This window comes from Manacus candei, unplaced genomic scaffold (assembly GCF_025592945.1).
Source record: "Manacus candei isolate 608988 ecotype Guabito, Panama unplaced genomic scaffold, ASM2559294v1 h1tg000063l, whole genome shotgun sequence".
NCBI lineage: Eukaryota > Metazoa > Chordata > Aves > Passeriformes > Pipridae > Manacus > Manacus candei.
In genome coordinates, this window is record NW_026138111.1 from 4,067,308 (window position 1) to 4,091,393 (window position 24,086).

Consider the following 24,086-nt stretch of genomic DNA (forward strand, 5'->3'; position numbering starts at 1 on the left):
ACCCCCAGGGCAGGAGCCCCAGTACAGTGGCAATGGGTTGCACTTCCTGCACCTGATGGGAAACCAGGGTACTCAGCAGATAAATGCTTGCTAGCAAGAATAATAAAATGAAAGCAAACTCCTCTCTTCATCCTTATTACAAAGATGAGGAAATGGAGATAAAAAATCAGGTCTCCCTGATAAACTCCTGACCTTAATTACCCATTCTCATCAAACATGATATTTTCCTCCACTTCATGCTTTTAAAAATAACTCTGGGAATGTGGTTTTTAAGTGTTTTAGAGATGATGACACACTATAACACAGGGTAATTTTTCACTGTTTTGTGGATGATTAAAATAGAAGATCCAAAGTACTACTTACTATAATGTTAATCTCCCACACAAAGACTATCTGTCTCTCTTCCCCCAAAATCAATTACAGGTTTTGCTACTAAAATAGTGAATCAATCTGCAGACGTACCAGAGTCATTGATAACTTTGCAATCTTCTAACCCAGTCAGGCTTATTTACTGTATATATATATATATATATATATATAGACTCAGTTACTGGGCAGCACGCATATGTGAATTCATATTTCTTGCAAGTATTTGTTATTTTATATTAGAAATACAATTTTTAGAGTTACCCAATTCTTCCTTTGGGATCCTGATGCTGAGGACAATTTTTTTTATTATTTTGGGGAAGGTGTGTTCTGCAGAAAAAGGATACTTTGGCAAAGTTTAGCATACACTATAGTAAAGAGAAGTTATAGTTTTGGAAGATAAACAAGAATGAAAATACCATTATTTTTTAATTATAGCAAATAGTTTATGTTTGTACTATGATTGGTACTAGATTTAAGGGTCAACATATCAGGTTTGAGTCTGATACACTCATTTTCTTTGAATCCTTACAGGTGAGGCTTCAGCAAAGTGATTCTAATGGATGCTCATAACGCCAATGGTGAAACTCTAGGACTTTGCTGATCACAGTGTCACTACCAGTTTCACTATCAGTTGTCACTATCAGTTTCAATTACAATAATTCGTCTCTGGTCCAATGGATCAAAATCTGAGTGATTTTAGTAACCAAAGTTTGAGTAAGGGTATACTCTTTTGTTTGAAATCCATTAGGATCAGAAAGCTCTTTTTCCCTGAGCTGCATAGTCATAATTATTTGTGAGAGATGGACATATTTGGAATAGCTCCTGATACATTGATATGTCTAATATCATGTGACATCCCACTCCTAAGGAGAAGGGAACACCTGACATTTGTAGATGCTCAGTTGAACAGGAACAACAAAAGTCAGAGGATCCACAAAACTTACAGAGTTTTATTAGTAAATTACACACTTGGCATGGAATCTGGTATAAGTTAGTCCTTTATATTCTAGTAGAAGCACACATCCGTCTATTGCTGTTTGAGACATACACATTAGATATCCTTATCTACTGCGCTTCTACAGTAATAAAGGAGGAACTGGAACGGAAACGACTCGAAAATGTTGGTGAGATCATAGAGAGTTGTCCAGGTTTGATTGATTACATCTCGACATACAGTTCCTGATGCTTCGTCAGTGTTGGGATGTAAAATTTTATTCATGAATCCTACGGATGGGGATTTGAAAGGATATTTATCAGGAAGGTCGACTCTGACTTTCCATACAAAGAGAAAGGAGAAAGATAAAATACCCTTTCAGATTAATTCCAAGGAACCCGGTATCTATTGAACAATATATTTAAAAACAAAAATAAACAAAAGCTTTTGAAAACAAGTCATCATCTCTTACCTCTCCCTGGATTCTGACCACAAGAACATTACAGACTTATTTTCTTTGCATCTTCTTTAATTAATATGCCTTTGGAGGAGCAATGGCAGTGGTAGCAGGGACCACTCCTGACACTAACTGAATTCCAATAAACATCTTCTGTCCTCCTGCAGACAAGCTTTATTTGACAAGTGCTTCTTTCTGGCTGACTAATATGCTTTGGGTCATGTTTATGGTTAGCATAGATACTTGTAGAGCAGATATGACTTATTACAACATGTGCCAGTTGTAATGGAAATCTCATACTCTCCAAGAGAGGGAAAAAAGAAATAAGCAACAGCTTCATAAAGGAACATCTTTCAAGATGTTCTGCTTAAGCAATACCTAATTACAAACATACCAGTATTTTATTTTCTTTTGGACAGAAAGTGATTACTTTTTGAGGCAGAAATGCTTTGTGTTAGAGAGATGCTATAAATCAAATCCAGTAAGTTTCTAATAGTAAGCTGCTCAGGAAATGCTGGGTATTTAAGAGCAACACAGTCCTATTTGCAATGAACTGAAAAATTGAAATGACAGTCGGTGCTAAGGTCTCAGCTTTTTCCTTATTATCCATGTTGTACAGTAATAGGTGAGGTGAAGAACGAAAAATGTCATTGTTTGAATCAGGAGCTCTCAGCCCTGTGGCTTTCATCAGTAGGTCACCTACCTGCTCTCAGGTTTAAAACTGTCAGCAATTATTTTAAGTTCCTGTGAAGAAAAGGGAGCAAGTTGGGCATATCGCCAGGAAAGCAAAAGCTGTTGGGAGCTCAACTCTTCAAGAAATACAAAAAGTATTGCAAAGTTGCCTTGACTTCTTGAGCACCATCATGGCACCACTGCTCACTCCTGTGAAGAAGCTCTTCAGAGAGAAGGAGGCAGTCATCTTACTAAAAATTTGGAAACTGAAAGACTGCTGTTGATAAATACATAGTACTCAGGCTTCTCCTCTTCGGTTACCCACTTCGGGTTTTTCTTTCTCCAGAAAATATATTTTTATTTATGTTTTATTTGCAAATTATTTTTTTTAATTTAACAATAAAGGGAAGGTTTAATAGTAACAGTAGGAATTAGAGTATATTGACTCTTACTGTTCAAGAGGGGAATTAATTCAAATTGTGCTTTATGATTGAAGCCAAAATGCAAAGGTTAATTTTTAGAACTCTATTTTAAAGCAAAATTTCTTTATCATTAATGATAAAAGATTAATCTTCAGTTTATTGTTTTTCCTTCCATGAAGATGTGTATTTTTTTAAAACTTACAAAGAAAGGAGACTATCCAGTACATTTCCCTCAAAAAACACTGGTTGTAATTCTTTTTTGGGTTATGTGGATTGGGAATATATTTATCCAAAGCAATTTTTAAGTATTGCAAAATAAATAAATTATAGAATGAGAGACCAAGACTGGTTCTATGTAATTAGTTCATCTTCTGTTTATAAAAAAGCCTAGTTGCCATAAGATTCAGGGAAAAAATAAAGGCAACACATACAAAATTGGACAAACATCCTTATCGAATAAGAGGAAACCCAATTACACCAGTTTGTCTAACATCACAGATAAAATGCCAAAAGAAGAAAATTATTTGAAATTAAAGGAAAAAGCCATTCACAAGTGCCACTTGACCACATCAGCTACTCTCATGCATTTGGAAGGACATCAAGTATCATGGGCTACCAGAGAACCTGTCTCACCAGCAGAAACCAGTCTAAGGTCTTTTGGTCTTTTACATGGACACATGGAAAACAGTGAAAAGTGAATATTATTCAGTAGTCACATGTCAAGTAAAAAATATTCTTTTATATATTATCTAACCCACTCTCCACTACATTCAATGGGAAACCACCTGACAAAAAGTACAGAACAAAGCAAGAGCGCTACAAAGTGAACTTGGATACTTCAGTTTTCCCTATCCATTTTCCCTATCCAAAACTACACTTAGTGTACCTTTGACTACAAGAAATTAAGAAAACATAACAGAAATTGTCCCTTCCTTTTGATTGTACAATCTCAGGATTTTTGGAGCCTGAATCATAAGATTTAAGTGCAGATCTGCATTTGTGCCTTTGAAAACATGTTCCATAGGTGAATTTGTGACACAATTTATATTAACTCAAACAAGAGCCAAATAGTTTATAAGTTCAGGAAACATCAAAAAGCAACCTTTGGCTTTTGGGTTGTGTAAAAATCCATTCCCAGGCTGAGCAAATGCTGATACTGCAACATCTCACAGGAGGAAGCCAGGCTGGGCTAACAACCGACATGTAGTTTTATGCCTGTCTTTAGTGCTTCTTGAAGGTGGAGCAACACAGCCTGCTGAGCTCAGATGCTTTGTAACCATTATCTCAGGACAAGACAAAAGGGCTGTTAGCTCACTCCAGCTATAAAAGATCAATCACCTGGAGAGGCCCTAATACAGCTAGGAAAATCAAGACAAGCAAAACTCCCACACTGCAAATTTTGCTTCTGACAGCCAGGGTAAGATTATCACACAGTCTTTCTTTTCCCAGGGCAGTCTTTTTGATCCCATCCCATCAAGCTGATGATAAGTACAGCCTACATTTAGATCTCTTGAAATCCTTGCCCATATGAGCATTGAGTCTTGTTTTCCGGCAGAAAGAACGAGACAAAGAAACAGTCTCAGCATGCCAGGGCGGCTGGGATGAAGGCAGTCAGAACTGTGGACAGTCTGTGTCACGTGCTCACATGAAGAAGAGAGGGTGGCACAAAAGGAAGAACAGCCAAGCAAGAGGTACAGTATATGGTGGAAGGAATGTGTTAATCCACCCTAGAGAGGGATGAAAGCAGAGGCTGAGGTACCATGACCATGGAATTTATTCCTGACTTAAGCTCCCTACAAATGCACACGGCATTACTTTTTATCTTTATTCTCCATGCAACCCACCAGGAACACCCCTCAGTTTGTTCTTTTATTTGTTATCAAAATACAGAAGTCTTAGCGAAGGTTCAAAGAAAAACATCAGATTTATAAATGTATTTAGGATAAAAATGCAAATGACCACCTGCACAACTAGATCCACCTTTTCAGACTTGGTACACAGCTGCTTTCTACCTTATATAAGCTGACAACAGAAAATCTGTTGCAAAAAATCTTTTCAGCTTTGAATTTCCTTGTATTGTTCCATTGTTGTAAATATCAAATGGTAGTTTTGAAAAAAAAAATAGCCACTGCTGAGTTTTATTTTATTTTTTAACATTATGCATTCTAGTGAATATACCAAGTCCTTACGGTGCTTATGCCTGTTCTTTCAGGCTGTAAGACTGAGAGCATGCAGCTGAAGCACTTCAAGAGGGCATTATTATTTCTTTAGCATGTAGTTCCTGTTGATTTAGATCCTCTAAATAGCATCCTTGGAGAATGCAGTATTGAAATGAAAAAAGACCCATCTCATGAAGTTGTACGTACTACAGTTTCAATTAAATTAGTGTATTGGAATGGAAAAGAGACTTGGATTGTAATTACCTTCTTCAACTTTGCCTTGGAAGGACCAAAGGAATTGTCAATATGCATACACTTGCAGAGTAACTTGGAAGATTAAATCTGATACTAAATTATCCTGCCTACATTATGCCAGAGAAATAAAGTATTGAATGTATTTTGTCAATACATACCATATTGTTTGCATTTTGACTGCAGACTATAGATCCATTTGGACCAAGTACTTCTTAGGACTTACGTTAATGCATACACTTCTTTAACTTAAAAAAGACCTCCAAACCAATTTTTTATCTAAGAGCCAATAAAGCCAAGTTCAGGGAATAGGATCTTACATTGTGAAAGCAAACACACAAAGAGCTGAAGAACATTTATCATGATAAAGGATCCATCACAGCAAAAAATCCACCATAGATCTTTCAAAGCTCTTTACTAAAGAGACTACAAGCTGATTTTGACATGCTAGTTTTTTTGCCAAGTAACTGCAGTCTATCAAGATGTTAGAACTACCTTTAAAGGCTTTTCTTGCTTGCTTATTCTCTGACAAATTGATGGGCAAGAAAATTCAAGAGCATCACGTATTCTACTGTGAGTGACTTAAATAGCAAGGTAGAATCTTTGCAGGTATTTAACATCTTTGACTCAGATTCAGTCACAAACAACTTTAACTGATCTTTGCTATAATTGTATACTAAGATTTACAGAAGCCTTAATTGCTAGTAGGATTGACATTTGTTTTCCAGAAAGACTCTATTCACAACGAAGTCTTACCTATAAATCTAGGATTTGGAAGAGCAAGAGGAATGAGCCCACCAATTGGTGGTGGTGATTTGGTTTTTGAAATCAAAGGTTTCCTGCAAAGTTAGACAATATGATAGTTTTTTTAAAACAATGCCTAAGGCCCTCTAGCTCTCAAGTGGAGCAATTCCATGTGTTAGAGAATACATAGAGCCCCATCAGGGCAACTGCAATTTGGTTTTGGCAGTCTGAGGATAAGAAAAGCAGGCCTCCTCCCAGAGCCAAAAGCAGGCCTCCTCCCAGAGCCAGCCAATTCTCATAGTCTGAATACTTTATTTCTAACCAGACAGAGAAGGAAATTTGTTGTGCTCAAACCTCACTAAGAAATCTCAAGGCAAACACAACCAAACTCTCAATACAACAGCAAGTTACTTTAGTTAGCCCTGGCTTTACAGACCAAGATAATAGTCAAACAACTAAATTTACCTCCATAAGCATTTAACTTCAAGGACCTCTACAGAAAACAGCTAAATCATAAACTACTCAGCCAAACTGAAACTTCACATGCCCTAACTCTGCTTGATTCTCCATGTTTACCACTACAAACTGTCTTGTATATCTCCAGCCACTTCACTGACAAAGATGAAAATGGTTGTTATAGGAATTGTTATTATATTTATTTTGGACTGATTTTTCCATTAGCTTGACTTTAGAAGTCAAAAAATTAATGCTTCACATACAAAGTAGCCAGGATGCTCTTCAAAGTAAGGACATCCATACATACAAGGTTGCCACAGAGTTTGTTTTGGCTAAACAGAGAAGGGTGCACAGGTCTAGGCAGATGACATTTCTTTCTTATAAAAAAAGAAGAGCTAAAAAGTTATTGTGCAGTCTTCAATTATAACAATCATACTTTTTCATATGCTGAAAATAAAGCCAGAAAAAGCCAATCTAGAGGTCTGTAGGTCAGTAGGTTAGGAGGCTGTTGTGTTGTGATCTGCATATATAAATGGTGTGCAAGTGCATCATAAATGGTGTGTAAGTGCACACACAGAAGAGGAAAATGGGGAGAACTGTCTGTGCACAGATGTAGCAAAAAGCTCGTAACTAGAGAGAAAAGTTTCCTAGGAGTAGAAGTAATTAATCTCTGTAAAAGCTTGTCCAATGAAATGGCAAATTCATCACTACTTTATGGCTTTAAATAGAGTGCATTTTCAGAAGATGTGCTCCCTTTCAGCTTTAAAATATTAAACTCTACAGGATTCACTTACATAATGTGGAAACTAATCCCATCCTCACGGAAATTCTTAGATAATTTTTGTCGCTTCCTGTCAGGCAAACAGCCAGATCAGGCCATTGTAATGCTACTTCCTCCTCCACCCCTCAAAATTTAAGCAGTGTGTATTTTATAACCAGTATAGAAGGGAGAAGGGAAATTACTATTATCTATCTTGAAGGTAAACTTAAAGCTTCTCTCAGACAACAGATGTTTCCAAAATCCCAAATAGAATTTCTTCTTAATTCTTAAGAAAACTATCAACCACCTAATTTCCTTTTGGTTTTGAGAAAACTAGTCTTCTTCCCTGTTTCAGAAAAGAAGACAGAAAATTCCATCCTAGTAATAATTCAGGGAACAAAACTCACTGTTATTGTACCAAATGTGCCCCAATATAGTCTTAGTAAGGATACATACAACTCTTTACTATAGACAGCAAATAAATTCCTTTTTCTTTGACATGCTCCTGGTTATTTCCCTGGGAGCTGGAGGACTTCTTGAAACTTTAAAGCAAGTTAACACAATGGATTGGGCCAAAACTTTCCAAATGTAGCTAGCAGAGTGGTTGCTAGGAAAATCAGCTCAAACACGGGTCATTCTGGCCTGAATCTTGGATGAGAGTCTTCCCCAGCTCACAAGTACCGTGCCTGAACAGGCTGTGCAGTAGCAAGTAGATCACACTAGAAGCCTGGCGGATGAATTCCCACTTTTACAACTATCTCAATGGGCTACTAATGCAAAATAATCCTCTCAGTAATGAGAAGGACAGGAATGCACAGAGTAGCTAGTAAGGAATCCTACATGCAACAGAGAACACGAGGTACAAAACACCCTTGCTGCCTTCCCCAGGACTGTGGTTATGCTGTGCTTACTCCCACCCACTAACAATGTGGTGCCATTTGATCAGCACTGACCCAGAGGGTGAAGCGCTATCGCTGAAATTGGTGATGTTCCAACTGTGACTCCTTTGCTCTTCTGAATCTTGTCATTTAAATTTCAACTCAGCTAGCCAATGCTTTGTTTGAGATCTGATGGGAACATAGGAAAACGCAGCATGATTTACGTGTATTAAATTTGAAGGTCTGAAGAAGTGTCCTAAAATTAGACCCTTGGCAACAATAATCACCATAACTATTCATTTTCCATTGCATTTTCACAAGATTGTTTCTACAACAATACTTTAGGAGGGTTGATAAAAAAATGTGGAAATGTAATCTCATTACAGAAGATGTGAAGGTAGCTGAGGACACAAACCCTTGCAATTACATCTTTGAAAAGGCATACACTGCTATTATTAATAGGAGTTCAAACCAATTTGAATTAAATGCACAGGATATTCATCTACTTAAAACCAGGATATAAAGCCTGTGGGAAACATTGCTTTAACAATGTTTATTTTTTAAGATATATCTATTGTTGTTTTATAAAACCACTGGAGTATCCGGACAACTGACAATCTGAAAATAAGTCAGGCAATGCTTAGTTTGGGATTTGATGGGAATGCAGGAAAATGTGTGATTTACATATATTAAACTTATAGATCTGAAATGGTCTCTGCAAGTGGTCTCTCTGAAAGGTTGTAGCCAGAGCAGGGTTGGTCTCTTCTCCCAGGTAACAAGTGACAGGACCAGAGGAAATGGCCTGAAGTAACACCAGGGGAGGTTTAGATGGGATATTAGGAAAAATTTCTTCACAGAAAGGGTGGCCAGGGTTTGGAACAGGCTGCCCAGGGAAGTGGTGGAATCACCATCCCTCAAAGTGTTCAGAAAGCACACGAATGTGACAGTTGGGGATATGGTTTAGTTGGTGAACAAGGTGGAACTGGGTTGACAGTTGGACTCAGTAGTCCTAGGATTTTTTTCCAACTTTAATGATTCTATGATTCTATGAAAATGAAAGCAACACCTTCCCTATTTGTGACACACAGCTCTATTTCAAGTAAGCTCACATTTCCTGAATGCAGCAAGAACAGTTGTTATTTACAGACACACAGTAAAGTGCTAAAACATCTTTCAAGGAGCCATTTAGCTTTCAAATTTCAGCAAGGTCCATCTCCCAGTGATCGGCTCCCAGCTTGAGCAACAAAAAGTTTCTCCTTCCATATGGAGAAGACAATCCCACTCAGGTATGACAAGCAACTCTCTTCTATCACCGTATACTTTAGCAAGTCACAGTGCACTGCCAAATACAGTGGTTCCCTCTAACCCCCCAAAGTACCCACTCATTTCTGCTCCTGGTAGCCTTGCACACTCCTAGTTATGGCAGCACTGCAATGACAATGATCTGTACAAATCTTTTTCCTCGTTTCCTGTTCCTTGTATCCCAATTATCCCTGAAGCTGAAGGAACAGCCTGAGGTCCTGAGCATATTTTGAGATTAAGCACAAAAACTGGCAAATAAAGGGCATTTTAGCTACACGTGGCTATGTAGAGTAGCATTTCTGTCTCATGGAGAGATTATTTTTGTTTGCTAAATGATGTTTGTTAGCAAAACCAAATACCTGCATATCCATCTAAAGCATACTTTAAGAAGGATGTTTTTCTATAAAACATGCCTCAGCTGACATACAGATGTCACTGGATTGAAAGTAAAAAGCATGTCCTATATAAGAAGGGATTAGTAAGGAAAGCAAAGTTTTTTAGGAAAAAAAATTAGGATGGTGAATATAGACAAAGAGTTTGAGATAACTGGAAGCAGTAATTTTCACAGACTGGGCTTTACAATTTTTCATTACACAAAACTAGATGATGCATTTAAAATGCAGTATGTCGACTACTACAGGGCCAACACACACTTGAGCATTTATATTTCATATGTGCATCATCCAACTAAGAAGAGTGAATATTTCAGAAAATCATCATATGTGAGTCTCAAAAGCATAATTACTTTGCTTTTCTCAATTTGTCCTCCATTTTTTTCTTTTTAGACAGCAATAAATAGAATGAATACGTGAAGAAAGTAAGAATGCTATGAAATTTAATAATAAAGCAGCAAAAGGAAATCTGCTAACTTCCTGAGGAACTACACTGTTTAAAACAATGACACCTTTTCAACAGTAAGCTTTCAAGTTTCATTTTGCTCTCTCACACCAGACCTGAAAGTTTAACAAACAGAAAAAAATGTCAAAATAAGACAATTTAAAGATGAGCAAAACTTGTTCTACTAAAACTTAACATACAATATATATTTAAAAAACCCAAGGATATTATAGGTAAACCAGTTACTAAAACAAGCAACCAGCCATGAGAGATCTTGAAGTTTCCTAGTTCTCAGAAAGAGTGTTGCTGGAAACCCTGAAGTTATGATTTCAAGCAGCATTGCACTAAGCAGCTGGTCACCCCAACGAGACAGCACAGGACTGCCACCTTGTGAAAAACAACACCCATCAGAGCTGTATTAACAGGACAAAAACCAACTCTCCTCAGAGACTATTAAATACTCTTCCCCTACTTTTTAACAGAAGTAATCCATCTATCAACGCTCTAGAAAATTAACAGATTAAAAAATCTTTCAGTATTGCTTATGGTATAAAATTCCTGCTAATTTTGAACGTGAACATGTGTTGTCAAAGAACTTAAAAGGAATGAAATACAGAATGCTCACCAATAGCAGAAAATACAGTTCACGGCATAAACTATTATCAAACTTCCTATCTTCCCGAATAATAACCTATTTATAACTAAAAGAAAAAATTGTCCAACTATTTGTCTTTTTTTCCCCACCTTAAAACAATTCAGTCATGCTGTGACTGTTCAGCTGTTTTTATTATTCCCACAGTTATTGAAAAATAATCTTCTTTCTTTCTGAGAAAAACCTAACCTGATCCTTTAAACAGCCATTATGGAAATGTTTGCTATGCTATTTGTTTTTACCTTGGATATTTCAACAAATTAGTGTGATTTTATTCTAAATGAATAACTGACTAATAATATTTACAAGAAATGATCATTTTAATGCTGTTGTAAGACATTTCATTGCCAAATGACACCTGCTAAGGAATTAACCTAAAGTAAGCAATTATGGTTCTATTGAATCTAGAAGACCTTGGCAACTTAAACCAGGATAAACAGAGTCCTTTCTGTCTGTCTTTAAGGAAAACAGCTAATAATTTACAAATAACTACAATGGAAATATTTCAGGAGCAAAATATTAAAATTCATTTTTCAGTGGATTTAAACAAAGTCCTAGGAGATACTGATGGAATTTGGACACCTTTCTTTATGAGTAATCACGATACAACCACCTTGATTTCTGGACTGAATTGGCTAACACTGAATATTACCTGCAAACACTCTGAGGCTCATCAGCAAAAGTGAGAACATAGTTTTATTCTATACTCTCCTTTCATACTTCAGTAATTCATGGACATTCCTTTTTAATTAAACTTATATCAACTCAGCCTGCTTTTTAATTAGCAAAATAAATTAAGAATAATTGTATTTCTAAATTAAGTATAGTAATAAATCTCATGATAAAATATTATCCCATCTTCTAATATTGGTTAAAAAGCCCCAACAGGTCACAGACATCTCTCTGTATGTAATTTTTCTAATGTCTTGTGATGTGGAGCTCATTAGAAAGGTATTGTGCTCTAAATTTTGGTGGACTTTTTGCATTCACTTTTCTCTACAAAAGAAATGCTTTAAAATTGCAAATATTTAAACCCAGTTCTTTTCACCTGAAACATAGCTGCTATCTCTGTCAAAAGTAGGAAGTGTGAACAATCTCTTACCAGTGTTGAGGAGTAAAGGCATTCAGAAAAAGTAGCAACAGACATCCTGGACAAAATACCTGTGGACTTTACGCACAGGAATTTTTGCAAGGAAATTTTTTTTGCCAAGGGAATGAACACCTGCTCCTCTACATAAAGCCAGAAAAAGACTCTGGATCTAGAATACAATTCAGAATGCTAGCCAGACCCCCACACTTCCCACGTTACCATTCCAACTCAGTAGTAGTATTTCAGGGCACAAATGAAGTCGTACTTATGAGGCAAATGCTCTTAACGTTGCTTAGGATTTTTTTTTTTATGGTATCCAAAACCAAAATTGGAAGCAGAAGGCACACAAGACTTCCCCTCCCAATCCATCATACTAAAATCACAAGAAAATATCCTGGACACTGCAAGAACCACACTGGATTCTTGAAAAGCAACCCATTTCAGGTTGTCCCCTCAACTTCATGAAGCAAATAGGGAGTGAGTGAAAATGGCTTTCCCTATGGTACACACATTGGCAACAAATTACCAGGCTGGTAAGAAGCAAACAGTAAGCTGGCAAACAAATTCAATACAAACACACCTACTCATTGAAGAGTGGCTTTAGGGTTTCCTTAGGAGAAACAAGGTTGCAAAGACATTGGACAGGATAATCTCAGTTCACCACATTCATCATAGTGTTAGTACAGGGAAGGAATTGAGCCAGGACATTGATCTGCATATTGTAAAAGAAAAGAATAACAGTACTGATCCAAGTCCATAACTCCCCAGTACTGACCTTCTGAGAAACAATCCCATTTCAGAGTGACTTCAGTGGCAATAATCTGGTATGCTTGCATAGATTTGGCTGCAGTATTTTCATTACAGGAAAATAATGAATTTATAGAGGCTACACAGTACCTGAAGTTTTGGACACCACCCTCCCCTGCCACATATTTTAGTAATCAAATATTTTTGAGTCTTAATAAAGTTATTTACTGACAGGAACCATTACAGCCTTCATTTATTCTGATGATAATGCACACTAGATGCTTTTAAATATATATAGAGAGATATATAGAGAGATACACACATTGTATTTTACCTTTGTAAAACAAAATATATACACCCAAGTCCCATTAGATATATATAAATATGGAAAACATTTCAAAGAATAATTCAGTAATGCCATTAGTATTTCTTGAAGATTACACATCAAAGATCTTTGAAACACTCAGCTCAACCTGGGAGTTCACTCAGAGCCAATTTCAGTACAAACTTCTGAGTACACAACCACAGGACATAGGAGCCTGATTATTTAAGAGAGTATTCACTGGGCTGTAATCCACTGTGGAACCACTCGTCTGACATATGTAAATGACTCTGCTTCTAATAGGTCACATTACCAACTGCAATTTACCTTTTGTTGTACAGTAACATTTATTCCCCGAAGAAAGTACATGCACACAGCCTCCGCTGTGTTTTATAAATATCAGTTTGAAATAAAATGTTCAAAAACTCAAATGATTTAAGAGCCTACATTCTGTTTGCAAAAATAAAGTAAGCATTTACTGACAAAAAAGTAATGAAAATTCACTGGGATGTAGGAGGTTTTGAAAACATTGTATTTTAGTAGTGGTTCATACCGTGACCATTAGGAAACCTAGAAGGAAGTGGCCTGATCCAAAGAATAAATATGCACACGGATAAATAAACACAATGCTTGAAATCCTTTTTTTCAAAAGGAAACCTCTGAAACATACTTATAAACTGTCATACCTTCAAAGGCATGTTATATAATATTTTATTACAATGAAAAATGATTGTAAACATCTCCCTCATTTTACATCTATTACAGAAAGGTGTTCTCACAGTTCTCCTCATATTCAATTTGTTAATTCTCATAAATTCAATGTATAGAGTATCTTCACATTATAACATACCAGATCTCGCATTCAGCTGCAAGAATATAAGCAAAGAGTTTACTTCCCCGATTCCAACTGGGAAAATTAGCCCTCGCATGATGCAAAACATACTGTTTCACTTCAGAGTCCAGTCCTGAAATAGAACTGGGTTTTCCTACCTGTAAAAGTATTCAAAAAAAAAAAGTTACCACATAAACCTCTGTATTTCATCACTGTTTTCCCACCGGAATGTTCTGTTTAGAAAAAGATAAAAAGTTACAGCATTTACTACAATATAAAAAGCCAGCTCCAGAAGTTGTCTATACATAGATGGAAATGGAGTATTGAGCCTATATATTAAGAATGGCAAAATAAAGTAACGAAATTCTAGCAATTTTTGAGGAACTGTGACTGCTAATAAACACACAAAATACATTAAGATCCAGAATATCGATTTTGATTTTAGTGTATCAGTAAAAGTCCAGCCAGCAAATATATAGAATGGAACCAATACATATTTTACAAGCTCGTGTCTTTGGAACACTTTTCTCCAGACATAAAATGTGTAATGTCTGTTATCTGCTAGTAAATACTTATGAACATAGGTAAATTTCCAGATCAGGAATAAAGAGATGATGGTGATTAAGCTGTACTGCACGGGGTGCTTTCGCAATGACAGAACGAATTTCCTGATTTTAGTAGGGGTCAATAAATGAGGGAATGAAAAAAAAACAGTAAAGGACAGAAAATAAAACAGCTGAGGAAAGTGCAAACACGCTTCATGGCTACTTCTGTCACCAACAACTATTCCACCATTGATGATAACAAAACCAAAGAAGACAGTTACTAATATGATGTACGGCCAAGTTAAAGCAGTAAGTGTAACTAAGTTTTTAGGTGATATGAGATATTTAATAAGAAACTGCAATATTCTGGTCAAATCTGAAAATGATCCTTTCTTGGAAGAAATCTTTTCATCTTTCTTCTTCTGTAATTCAGTCTTCCAGGCTTCATTTAGCTTTTCTGCCACAACATTTCCAGCACAAAAAACTGTCCACACAATATTTGTCTGACGAAACATGAAGCCACAAAATCCCAGGAGAGCTGATGTTTTATGGTTACCATAAAGGCACATTAAATAGGCAAAGAGAGTAAAAAATACTGAACCTGGATCAGTATAATAAAGGAATGTAAAAAAGTAAAGGGTAGGAAACATTGCAAGAATTAATGTAGACAAGATTCTCTGGAAGCCAGACACAGCCTAGAGAAGAAGCAGAAAAATATGGTTAGTCAATGTCAGACAAAACAAAATAACAAATTAGAAGAAAATTTGTATCATTCTTGAGAATTCTGTTAACACAATATAATATCTCCTATGCTCTTTGGTTCCATTACTGCACAAATACTGTTTTGTTAACCTCCTGTTATGTTAATATAGTATTGGACTACACTTCAATCCAAGTGAAAGTACAGAACATTACTGCAGGTGAGTTAAAAACATGGCAACAAAAATACACCAACTTCTTTCATATGTCAGGTGTGCACATATTTGTGGCATTAAAATCACGGTGGGAGCATAACTGGTCCCATACCTAGGATGAAAGAGCTACACTAATGGGCAAAAGGAAATAAAATCAATGTTTTATGCCCCTGCAATCTCATCATCGGATTCTGCTTATCTGTGAGACAGCACCGTTCTATGCCTCTACTATCACCTCTTTTGAACCCAGTACATGAGTGGCCAGCTCCAAGTTTCTTACAGTGAAGCTTTTATTGTTTATCCTCATTATAATTCAAGAGTTAGAAAAAAAACTTTAAAAAAGACAGAAGACCATGCAGTTAAAAACTCCTCCCAATTATCCCACTCACAACATGATGCAACATAAATCACAACATTAAAAAATTTTGCATGATGTCTCTGAATGATGCAGCGTGGGGTGAAACAGCCACTTACCACCTTACAGAAAAGAGGAACAGATAAAATGTTGAGCTCAAAGAAGTGTCAAAAATACCACTACATTTCCCAATGCTTAGCCTACTGTCATAAACCCTTTTTCTACATTTATATTTCCACTTCCAAGTATAAAATTAAGTGTTCTGAAAATGGAAACAATTTATTGGATCTGATCCAATTCTGTAGACTGGATGTGCTTAAACATGAAGATGCTCCTGTAAGAAAATACATCAAAAGAAATTTTCTTTATAGAATAAAGTGTTTTTAAAGTTAAAAGTCAAACACTAAATAACTTTACTAAAGTTAAAGATTTTTGAATAGACCGTTAACCACTGAAACAATTTACCTACTGCAGTGGTGTATTCTCTAGAACCTTAAATATACAGCATTTTTGTATCCAAGTTGAACTGTTATGGTCTGGATGTGTGGACAGCTAGACAGTTAATAACTATCCCACTGTACCCAAAGGACAGTAACAATCGGAGTATCACAGAATCTATACTGGGACCTGTCCTGTTTAATGCCTATGACTAGAAGGCAGCAAATGTACACTGTCATCAAGTCTGTAGTTGACACTATTGTGTCCCACTTGGGTGGGACCAAGCAATTTGCTAAAGAGCAGAGGTGCCATGCAGATTGACCTCAACAGGCTGGACAAATGGGGCAACAAAAATATTACAAAATTCAACAACGACGAATCCAAATGCCTGCAGCTGAAAAGGAATAAATCCCCACAATGAGGGGCTGCTGCTCTGAGGAAAGGGACCTGAGGGTCTTCACAGATAGCAAGGTGAACATGAGGTGGCAGCACACCCTGGCACTAAGGAAGAGCAACAGTCTCCTGGACTTCATTAACAAGAGTAGATCAAGAGAAGTTATTATCCCTCTTTACTCTACTTGTTAGGTTGCACCTAGAATACCACGTCCAATTTTGTGCCCTGATAAACTGAAATGAGAAGTTCAGACTGGAATTACGGACAATCTTTTTCGCCGTGAGGCCAGTCAGTCATGAAGCAGATTGCCCAGAGAGGTTGTGCACTCATTCATGGAGAGTCTTCCAGGCTCCAGTCCTGAGCAACCTACCTGATCTCAAGACTGGCCTTTGCTGGGGTAGAGCGTGGCCTTCCTAAGGTCCATTCCATCCTCAATCATTCTCCATTTTTTTGCAACTTGAATTATTCTCCATTTCTAAATACTGACATCAAACCTGGTATCGTTCTAAAGAACTGATCTTAGTTTAAACATAGCCCACAGGGCTGCAGGATTCTGCAGTTGAAGGTTTATGAAGAGTCTTAAGCAATTCCAACTAGATGAGCAATCAGACATTTGGATATTAAGTCTGTACCCATACTAACTAACTTTTCTCTCCACAGGACTCCTTATAGTTATGTGCAAGAGTAAATTTTTAGAGGATTGCACCAAGAGTGAGAAAAATAGAAATTAAAAAAAAATTTAGAGAAAAGGAATGGGCTTCCTTGGCCAAACTGGTGGCAGCACTTACAGTCATATAAAACTGAGGACAGCTCACGTATATAGTATGTAGTGAAGGGGACATATACATCAAAGTTGCTTGTACAACTGCATAAAACTATTTTACTTTGACCATACCTTATTCTTCTGATGGATCTTGAACAGAAGCAAATACAGTAAATAGAAGTTCCCAGCGCTGAAGAGGAGGTTGATAAACCTGAGCATTCCCACAGAGCACACCACGCTCCCGGTCCATCCGAGGAGCCACGCCGCGGGCTTCACTACTCCCACCGAGACCAGGTACAGGCCGGGTAGCGTGGTGATCATGGGGTCCCACTGCACGGCCGAGAGAGAGTGAGACAGACACAGAGAGAGAGAGACAGAGAGACAGAGAGGGTTACGGAGCAGCTCCCACAAAAGGGGCCAGAGACGCGCGATGGTTCGGGCACACCACCCGCGCCACGGCCCGCTCTGCCAGCCCGGCTGTTCCGCGGACTTCTGGCATTATTACACCGAAGGTTTTGAACGCTGTGTGCCCTGGCGCTGCTGCCCCACCAAGGGACAAAACGAGCGTTCGGGCAACAAGGACGGCAGGCGAGTCCCTGCGCTCAGACATCCCCGACTCCGAGCGACAGCTACGCTGCTGCGGCAGGGATGCTGTGAGGATCCTGACCTGCAGGAAGCGGCCGTGGCAATAGGCCTGCGCCTGCGGGACGTGGAACACCTCGTCCATGTAGGGCCCGCGCTGGCGGCGGCTGATGGCCGCGAAGAGCAGGCAGGACAGCAGGAAGGCGCCGCTCATGGCCCCGGAGAAGCCGTAGGCCTCGGAGCGCTCCATGCCGCCGCCGCGCCGGCCGGGAAAGGCCGCCCTTCCGGGGAGGGACGGCGGGAGGAGCCGGCGCGTCCCGTCCGCGGCAGCTGCCGGGCGGGAAGGGGCGCGGGGGGTGCGGCCGCCTCTGGCCCGCACGCGTGGGGGTTCTCTGTGGGAAGAGCTGAAACCCCCGGTCGGAATGCCTGGGGGTTGGTAGAGCCGTGTTTTCGGCGGGACAAGCGGGCGCCTCTCCGTGTCCCCAGGATGGAGCGGACGCACCAGCTGGAGCTGTTCCCTAACTACAACGTCACGCTGCTTCTCTTCCGACACGTGAAAAATGCCGCTGCTCTACGGAAAAAAGCCATGGAAGGATCCCTCGAAGGAGCACTGATAAACCCTGCGATGGTGAGTGAGCCTTTGTGCCGTCCTGTTTGCGTGGAAATCCTCGTGGGAGCTCAGGGAAAAACGACCTGTGCTTGTAGTCGCTGTCACACGACTTTATTTGCGTTACATTTCCTCCACGCTCTGCTCAAACACCCTTCTTTGATTTCATTATTGTGTCCTACAGCGTAAGGGTTCGTCTGTGTAAAACAAAGAGCCATGGCAGGATTGGCCAAAACAATTAATTTTACATCCTACTAAATCAATGGCCTTGAGTAATTTCACATCCTACTTGGTGGAGCTATTTAAATCTACTTGCTTCATGCTGTCAAATATGTACTATTTAGACCCTTTTTTCCTCATTTAAACCCATAACTAGTTTCAGAATCTAGTTTTTTTTTTTTGTTAGAATTAGTAAAGCAGTAGTTAGGGGAAGGGGGAAAAGTAATTGGCAATTTATTGACAAAAGATTCATTAACGTGGTTCTTTTTTCAGAAGATTTCAGTAACCTGATTGAGAGAGGGTAATCTTTATTTTTATGACAAGTATTACCTCATGCAGGAAATAAACACATTGACTTCAGAAGAGCAAGAATTACTAAAATAATGAGGAGGATGCTGTTTTGTTCACTTCTATGACTGCAGACTTAGGCAATCAAAATTAAGTGGTCAGGAGTTTTTTCAGATTTTCATAAACAGTATGTTAAATTTATGTGTAATGGTTTCTGTTCTATTTTACAGATTGTAGATCCTTTTCAAATTCTCGTGGCAGCCAACAAAGCAGTACATCTACAACAGATAGATAAAATGAAGACCAGAACTCTCTATGCAGAAATTATTTTCAACCTTTCACCAAACAACAATGTAAGATTTACTGAATACATTTCTTTTTTTTTTTGCTAGAGCTTACTAAGATCCACACAGCCAAACTAAAATTCAGAGTTTACCTGCCTAGTAATAGAAGTTACTGTTATTTTTAATAACACTAATATGCTGTTATTGTTTGTAGCTTGTCAGAATTGCATTAATGTAAAACATTTGTCAAGTTATACTCTTGGTGTGTTTGACCCAGTAACTAAAAAGATTGCTTATATGTAGCAAGAAAGTGACTCATAATATTTTTATGTTTTTTATCTTTTCTCAGATTTCAGATGCATTTAAAAAGTTTGGCATTTCAGACAGTGACACAGCAGTACTCATTGTTCTGCTGGATAGCTACAAAACTGTAAATCTGGAAGATATAGCATCACAAGTGGAAGGCCAACAGGTTTCTCTAGATGAGCTCCCCCACCTAACAGACACTGCCAGAGTTAAAAAGGTATGTAGCCAAAAGAGAAGAGAAAAGGGATAGTTTATTTAATTGTTTGATTAAATATCAATGGACATAATTAACTTAGGATCTGTATTTCTTTAGCTTAGGATCTGTATTTCTTTAGTTTCCAGTGAACCTTGATTAGTTATTTCTTAAATTTTTTTAGTTGAAACAAGTTCTAATTGTCACACTTCAACATCACAAAGTTTAAGTCTTCAAATTATTATCATTGTCATAAAAATCAATTCCAGATTGCTGCCTACCATTCAGGCACTTTTGCTTCCTGTTTTCTCAGTCAAATATCTGTTTAATTAAAAATTTCAGTCCTGAACAGTTTCATAATCTTAGGCACATAAATAGCCCCAGTATGGGTGGCTAAAATAAAAACGTGCTGATTAGCTGTTAGGAGCTGTCTTAGGGCATATGTGCTCTTAACAGATTAGATAGGTATCTTGGAGCATGTGTGTTCTACATGATAAAATTCAAGTAATTTAAATCATCTTGATTGTGTCCATCAAAGTAATGATAGGAGACACATGAATAAAATTGGACAGATCATAGCATTTAACATGTGCAACCACAAGTGCTGCTCTCATTCAGTTTCTTGATTTCCTTAGTCTTGCAGTTTCAGAATTTGCTTGGTTCCTCAGTCCCGACTTTGTCTTGCAGTCACAAGAAGATAGGAATTTCCAATGTAAGAATGGCGGAGAGGGGAAAATTTTTCATGTATGTATATATTTTTAGAAGCTATGTGATAATTTTTTCCTTCCTTATACAGCTTTTCTGTTTTTCTTGTTCTTTTTTTTTCTGCAGATATACAAAGTTACTCCGCAAGAAGAAAAAATCAGCACCTTATTGGATAGTGTTGTTTGCAGAATGTCAACAAAAGATGTCTTATGAAAATGTGGAAATACATTTTTTAAAAGGAAAAAGGACTTTTTAAGGTGTAAAAACACTTCATTGCAGTTCATCTTGCATTTCAGAGAAAGTGGAGTAGCACTGAGTAGTTTGATGACATCTGATCTTTAACCAAGCTTGGATACCAAGCTTAGTAATCTTATCTGTGTTCTAAGCACAGAGAGCAATTCCGCCATGCAAAGCAGAATTTGCCGTTGGTATTTCTGTCCTTTTTCTTGACAAGGGAAAATTGCCAGTGCTCTAAGCTGAACATAAACAGAAGGATTGGAAATCTCTACTTACTTTTCTCTTTTATCAACAATGTTTTGCCAGACAGGATTCAAACATTCTAAATAATTTTTATTAACCCTCCCCGATTTGTTTTTTCGGTACACCTGATGGATGATACTCTTTTAAGGATACTACTGCCACAAAAGGTGTTGAAATGTTGTCCAATACAGTAAACAGACCAGTGAACTGACATATAGACCTACTTTTGTCTGTGTTTCTGTATTAATTATGGAAATCCCTAGCTTGTGTTTTGCATTTTGATTTTGGTTAAGTCTTCCCTCAGTTTAAACCCAAGAGTACAAATACCATCTTTTTCTTACCAACCAGACCAATGGCAAATTTAGTTCCCAAGTACCAAAGGAATTCCAAGATTTATCAAAAGAAAGGATTTGGGAGAAATCGCTGTGCTGACTTCTTGCTTTAAAGATGGTTTTACAGAATGCATCATCCTCTCTAAAGGGAAATGTGAGGCAGTAGTAAAAAATGGAGCTTGGAAGGGCTTGCGTCTTTTAAAAAAAGATGTGTGTAACATCAGGATGTGAGAATGACCATGGAAAATAAAATACTTGTTTTCCTTTTCTGACAGTCCAGTTGGTACATGGAACATATCATAAGATTTACTGGCTGAACTACAATGTTTTTGGTAGCTTAAAATAACAGCAGACAGCTTTGCTTAAACCACAGCCTTTTTTGAACATGTGTAAAACATCTGTCCAGTGTCTTTAATACAGGAGAAATAGTAATACAATGATGACTGCATAAAACTTTTGACACACAAGTTGTGAAGTTGGGGTTACAGTTTCTACTTCTCATTAGTCTGCTTCACTGCTGCAGAAACATTAAAGAGTTTGTTACTGTTGACATAAAGTAATTTGGAAAATTTTGATTTACTGTGAGACCCAAATGAGGTATTTTCATGGGTGGATTTACAGGAAATTATTTTGGGAACTGAAGCCTCCAAAGTAGAACTCAGGCAGATGATTTGGGTCTGTTAGCAATGAAGACTGTGCCCTGCAAGACCATAGGTTACCCCTAGTCCTAGTTGCATTATTCAGGTTAACCAGTTATTTACAAAAACTGGTAATAAACGTAGATTTTGTTGACCCTGCAAAGTTACTTTTGTATTTCTGAACACACTAAAAATTAGTAAATTTGAATCTCTAATGTTACTGTTAAATCAGCCAAGGCAGTTTTCCAGCAAAGCAAAAGTTTAAGAAAAAAAGATAGGTTTTTCAAAACATTTAATGTTCTGCTGCTGTCTCCTCTGAACTTTCATACCTGATCTCCACTATCACAAGGTGAAAGAGGAAGCTGAAGTATTTTCAATACTTTATCTAGATCTGCAGGGCTTCAAAGGTAGAATTATATCTGCAGGATTTATAAATACAACAAATCCAAAATTATGATGTGTGGTCAGTTCTAGCTTTTTTTTTTCCTAGGTGGGGTGGTTTTTGGAATTTGGGGGTTTTTTTGCCTCTGCTGCCTTTTCAGTATTGCATATATGACAAAAGCTGAGGAAAACCAGCAGTATGTACTTCTAAGTTCAATGCCTAAAACCTTGTCCACCACAAAATTCACTTTCCTGCTTGAAGGCTTTGCAATACATGAGTTTCTTGTGGGAGAGAGGATGAAGGGGAAGAGGAGACAAGGCAAACAAGAAACAGATGTTACACCACCATCCTTTACAATGACTTTGGAACACGTGGTAAAGCCAGCAGACTGTTGCTGCTTGAGTTAAAAGCTTTCAGCCCAAGTATATGTGACAGATGTCCCACTGCTGGCCTGTCCATCACAGAGCAGGTATACCCCTGGGCATAAAGCAGGAATGTGGTTCCATACTCACGGAAGACCTTCCTACCTGTCATGATGGAGATGGTTATCCTCCCTTCCAGGATGGTATCCAGCAGCACACCCAAGTAGAGCAACATTGGTAGCATTGGCAGAGTGCAGCATCAATGGGGGATCACCAATTTCAGCGCCTACACCCACCTGCTGAGAGCAGGCATGGGTGTCTCTGGTGCTACACTCTGCTTTGTACACACTCCTGGAGCTATGCCGTGGAGGTCTTCTCAGAGGCATTTCAGTTTATGTACCCCTGCTGCTATGGGTGGATATCAAAATGGGGTACATGGTACTTGTGTTCTCTACAGGTACTACATAATTACAGATGTGTATCTATGTGAGTATTCAAAATGTCTTACAGGATTTTTTTTTGGGAGGCATACTGTTTGTTTATTAGTTTAGGTAGTGCTAAAATTTGGGGTTTAAGCTGAGTTTAACTCCCAAGGCTTGAACTATTGTCCCCAGCACTCACTGCCCCTCAGAACTGCATGTCCATTAACTTGTGCTCATCTGGTGTAGACAACCATACACCTAACAAAGAGTTTAACAGAGACTGCTAACTGGCTGTACTTCCAGAAAGCTTGCAGGTTGTCTGAGTGGGGTTACTTCCTCTTCCCTGAAAAAGTGGGAGTATGGAATACCTCACATCAAGAATAGGCTGGTGTATGTTGAGGCTGGTGCTACCATGAGACATTAATGAATTATGGAAAAGGAAGCAATGGTTGAAGATAAATTAAATATTGTCCTAGTTAGGACAGCTGAGATCAGTTCATCATGGTGGGTGTAACCCAAAACTGTATTCTATAGCCTTCCATGTCATTTCCCAGAAACTAGACTATTGTTGTCAATAGACTATTCGCACCTTCTGCCCATAGAGCCTGACTCCTCAGGCTATAAACTAGGTGTTAAGAGGCCTGTGAGATAGGAGGATGTTTCTGTCCTCACACCCTTTGTGAAACTCCCCGCCCTGAGGGGAGCACTGAACATTCCTGCCTGAACTGGAGGATATATAATCTTGGAGTTTTGGAACATTTTTCAACCCACTCGTGGGATCCAGAGGAAGGCTGCATCTCATCGCTCTCAACCAGACTTAGACCACCACTGGACTGCGATCACCAGTTCTGGCCAGACTGCAGCAGCTCTCCCACCAGCAGGTTCTTCCCCTCTCCCTTTACTTTGGACTCAAACAGGGCCCAAGGAACACCACTTTGTTCAGGCCCCAGGGTACTGGGTCATACATTTGGTTTTTTGTGGGTTGAGACCAA

General features: G+C 38.3%; 2 protein-coding genes across 3 annotated transcripts; one reads left to right on the plus strand and one right to left on the minus strand.

Annotated features, from left to right (window-relative positions):
- Window positions 1-11,090: 11,090 nt before the first annotated feature.
- Window positions 11,091-18,175, minus strand: ALG10 (ALG10 alpha-1,2-glucosyltransferase). Its single transcript, XM_051805184.1, has 3 exons — window positions 17,962-18,175; window positions 17,427-17,624; window positions 11,091-15,125 (listed from the first exon to the last, which is right to left on the minus strand). The coding sequence occupies exons 1-3, from the start codon at window positions 18,124-18,126 to the stop codon at window positions 14,070-14,072; spliced, it is 1,419 nt and encodes a 472-aa protein (XP_051661144.1). The 5' UTR covers window positions 18,127-18,175; the 3' UTR covers window positions 11,091-14,069.
- Window positions 18,176-18,195: 20 nt separating this feature from the next.
- Window positions 18,196-21,559, plus strand: TPRKB (TP53RK binding protein). 2 transcript variants are annotated; one of them, XM_051805188.1, is made up of 4 exons: window positions 18,196-18,504; window positions 19,221-19,343; window positions 19,624-19,797; window positions 20,409-20,489. In XM_051805188.1, the coding sequence occupies exons 1-4, from the start codon at window positions 18,364-18,366 to the stop codon at window positions 20,472-20,474; spliced, it is 504 nt and encodes a 167-aa protein (XP_051661148.1). In that variant the 5' UTR covers window positions 18,196-18,363; the 3' UTR covers window positions 20,475-20,489. The 2 variants fall into 2 exon arrangements, with proteins under 2 accessions (XP_051661148.1, XP_051661147.1); XM_051805187.1 differs by lacking the exon at window positions 20,409-20,489 and adding an exon at window positions 20,605-21,559 and having other exon boundaries at window positions 18,198-18,504.
- Window positions 21,560-24,086: the final 2,527 nt, after the last annotated feature.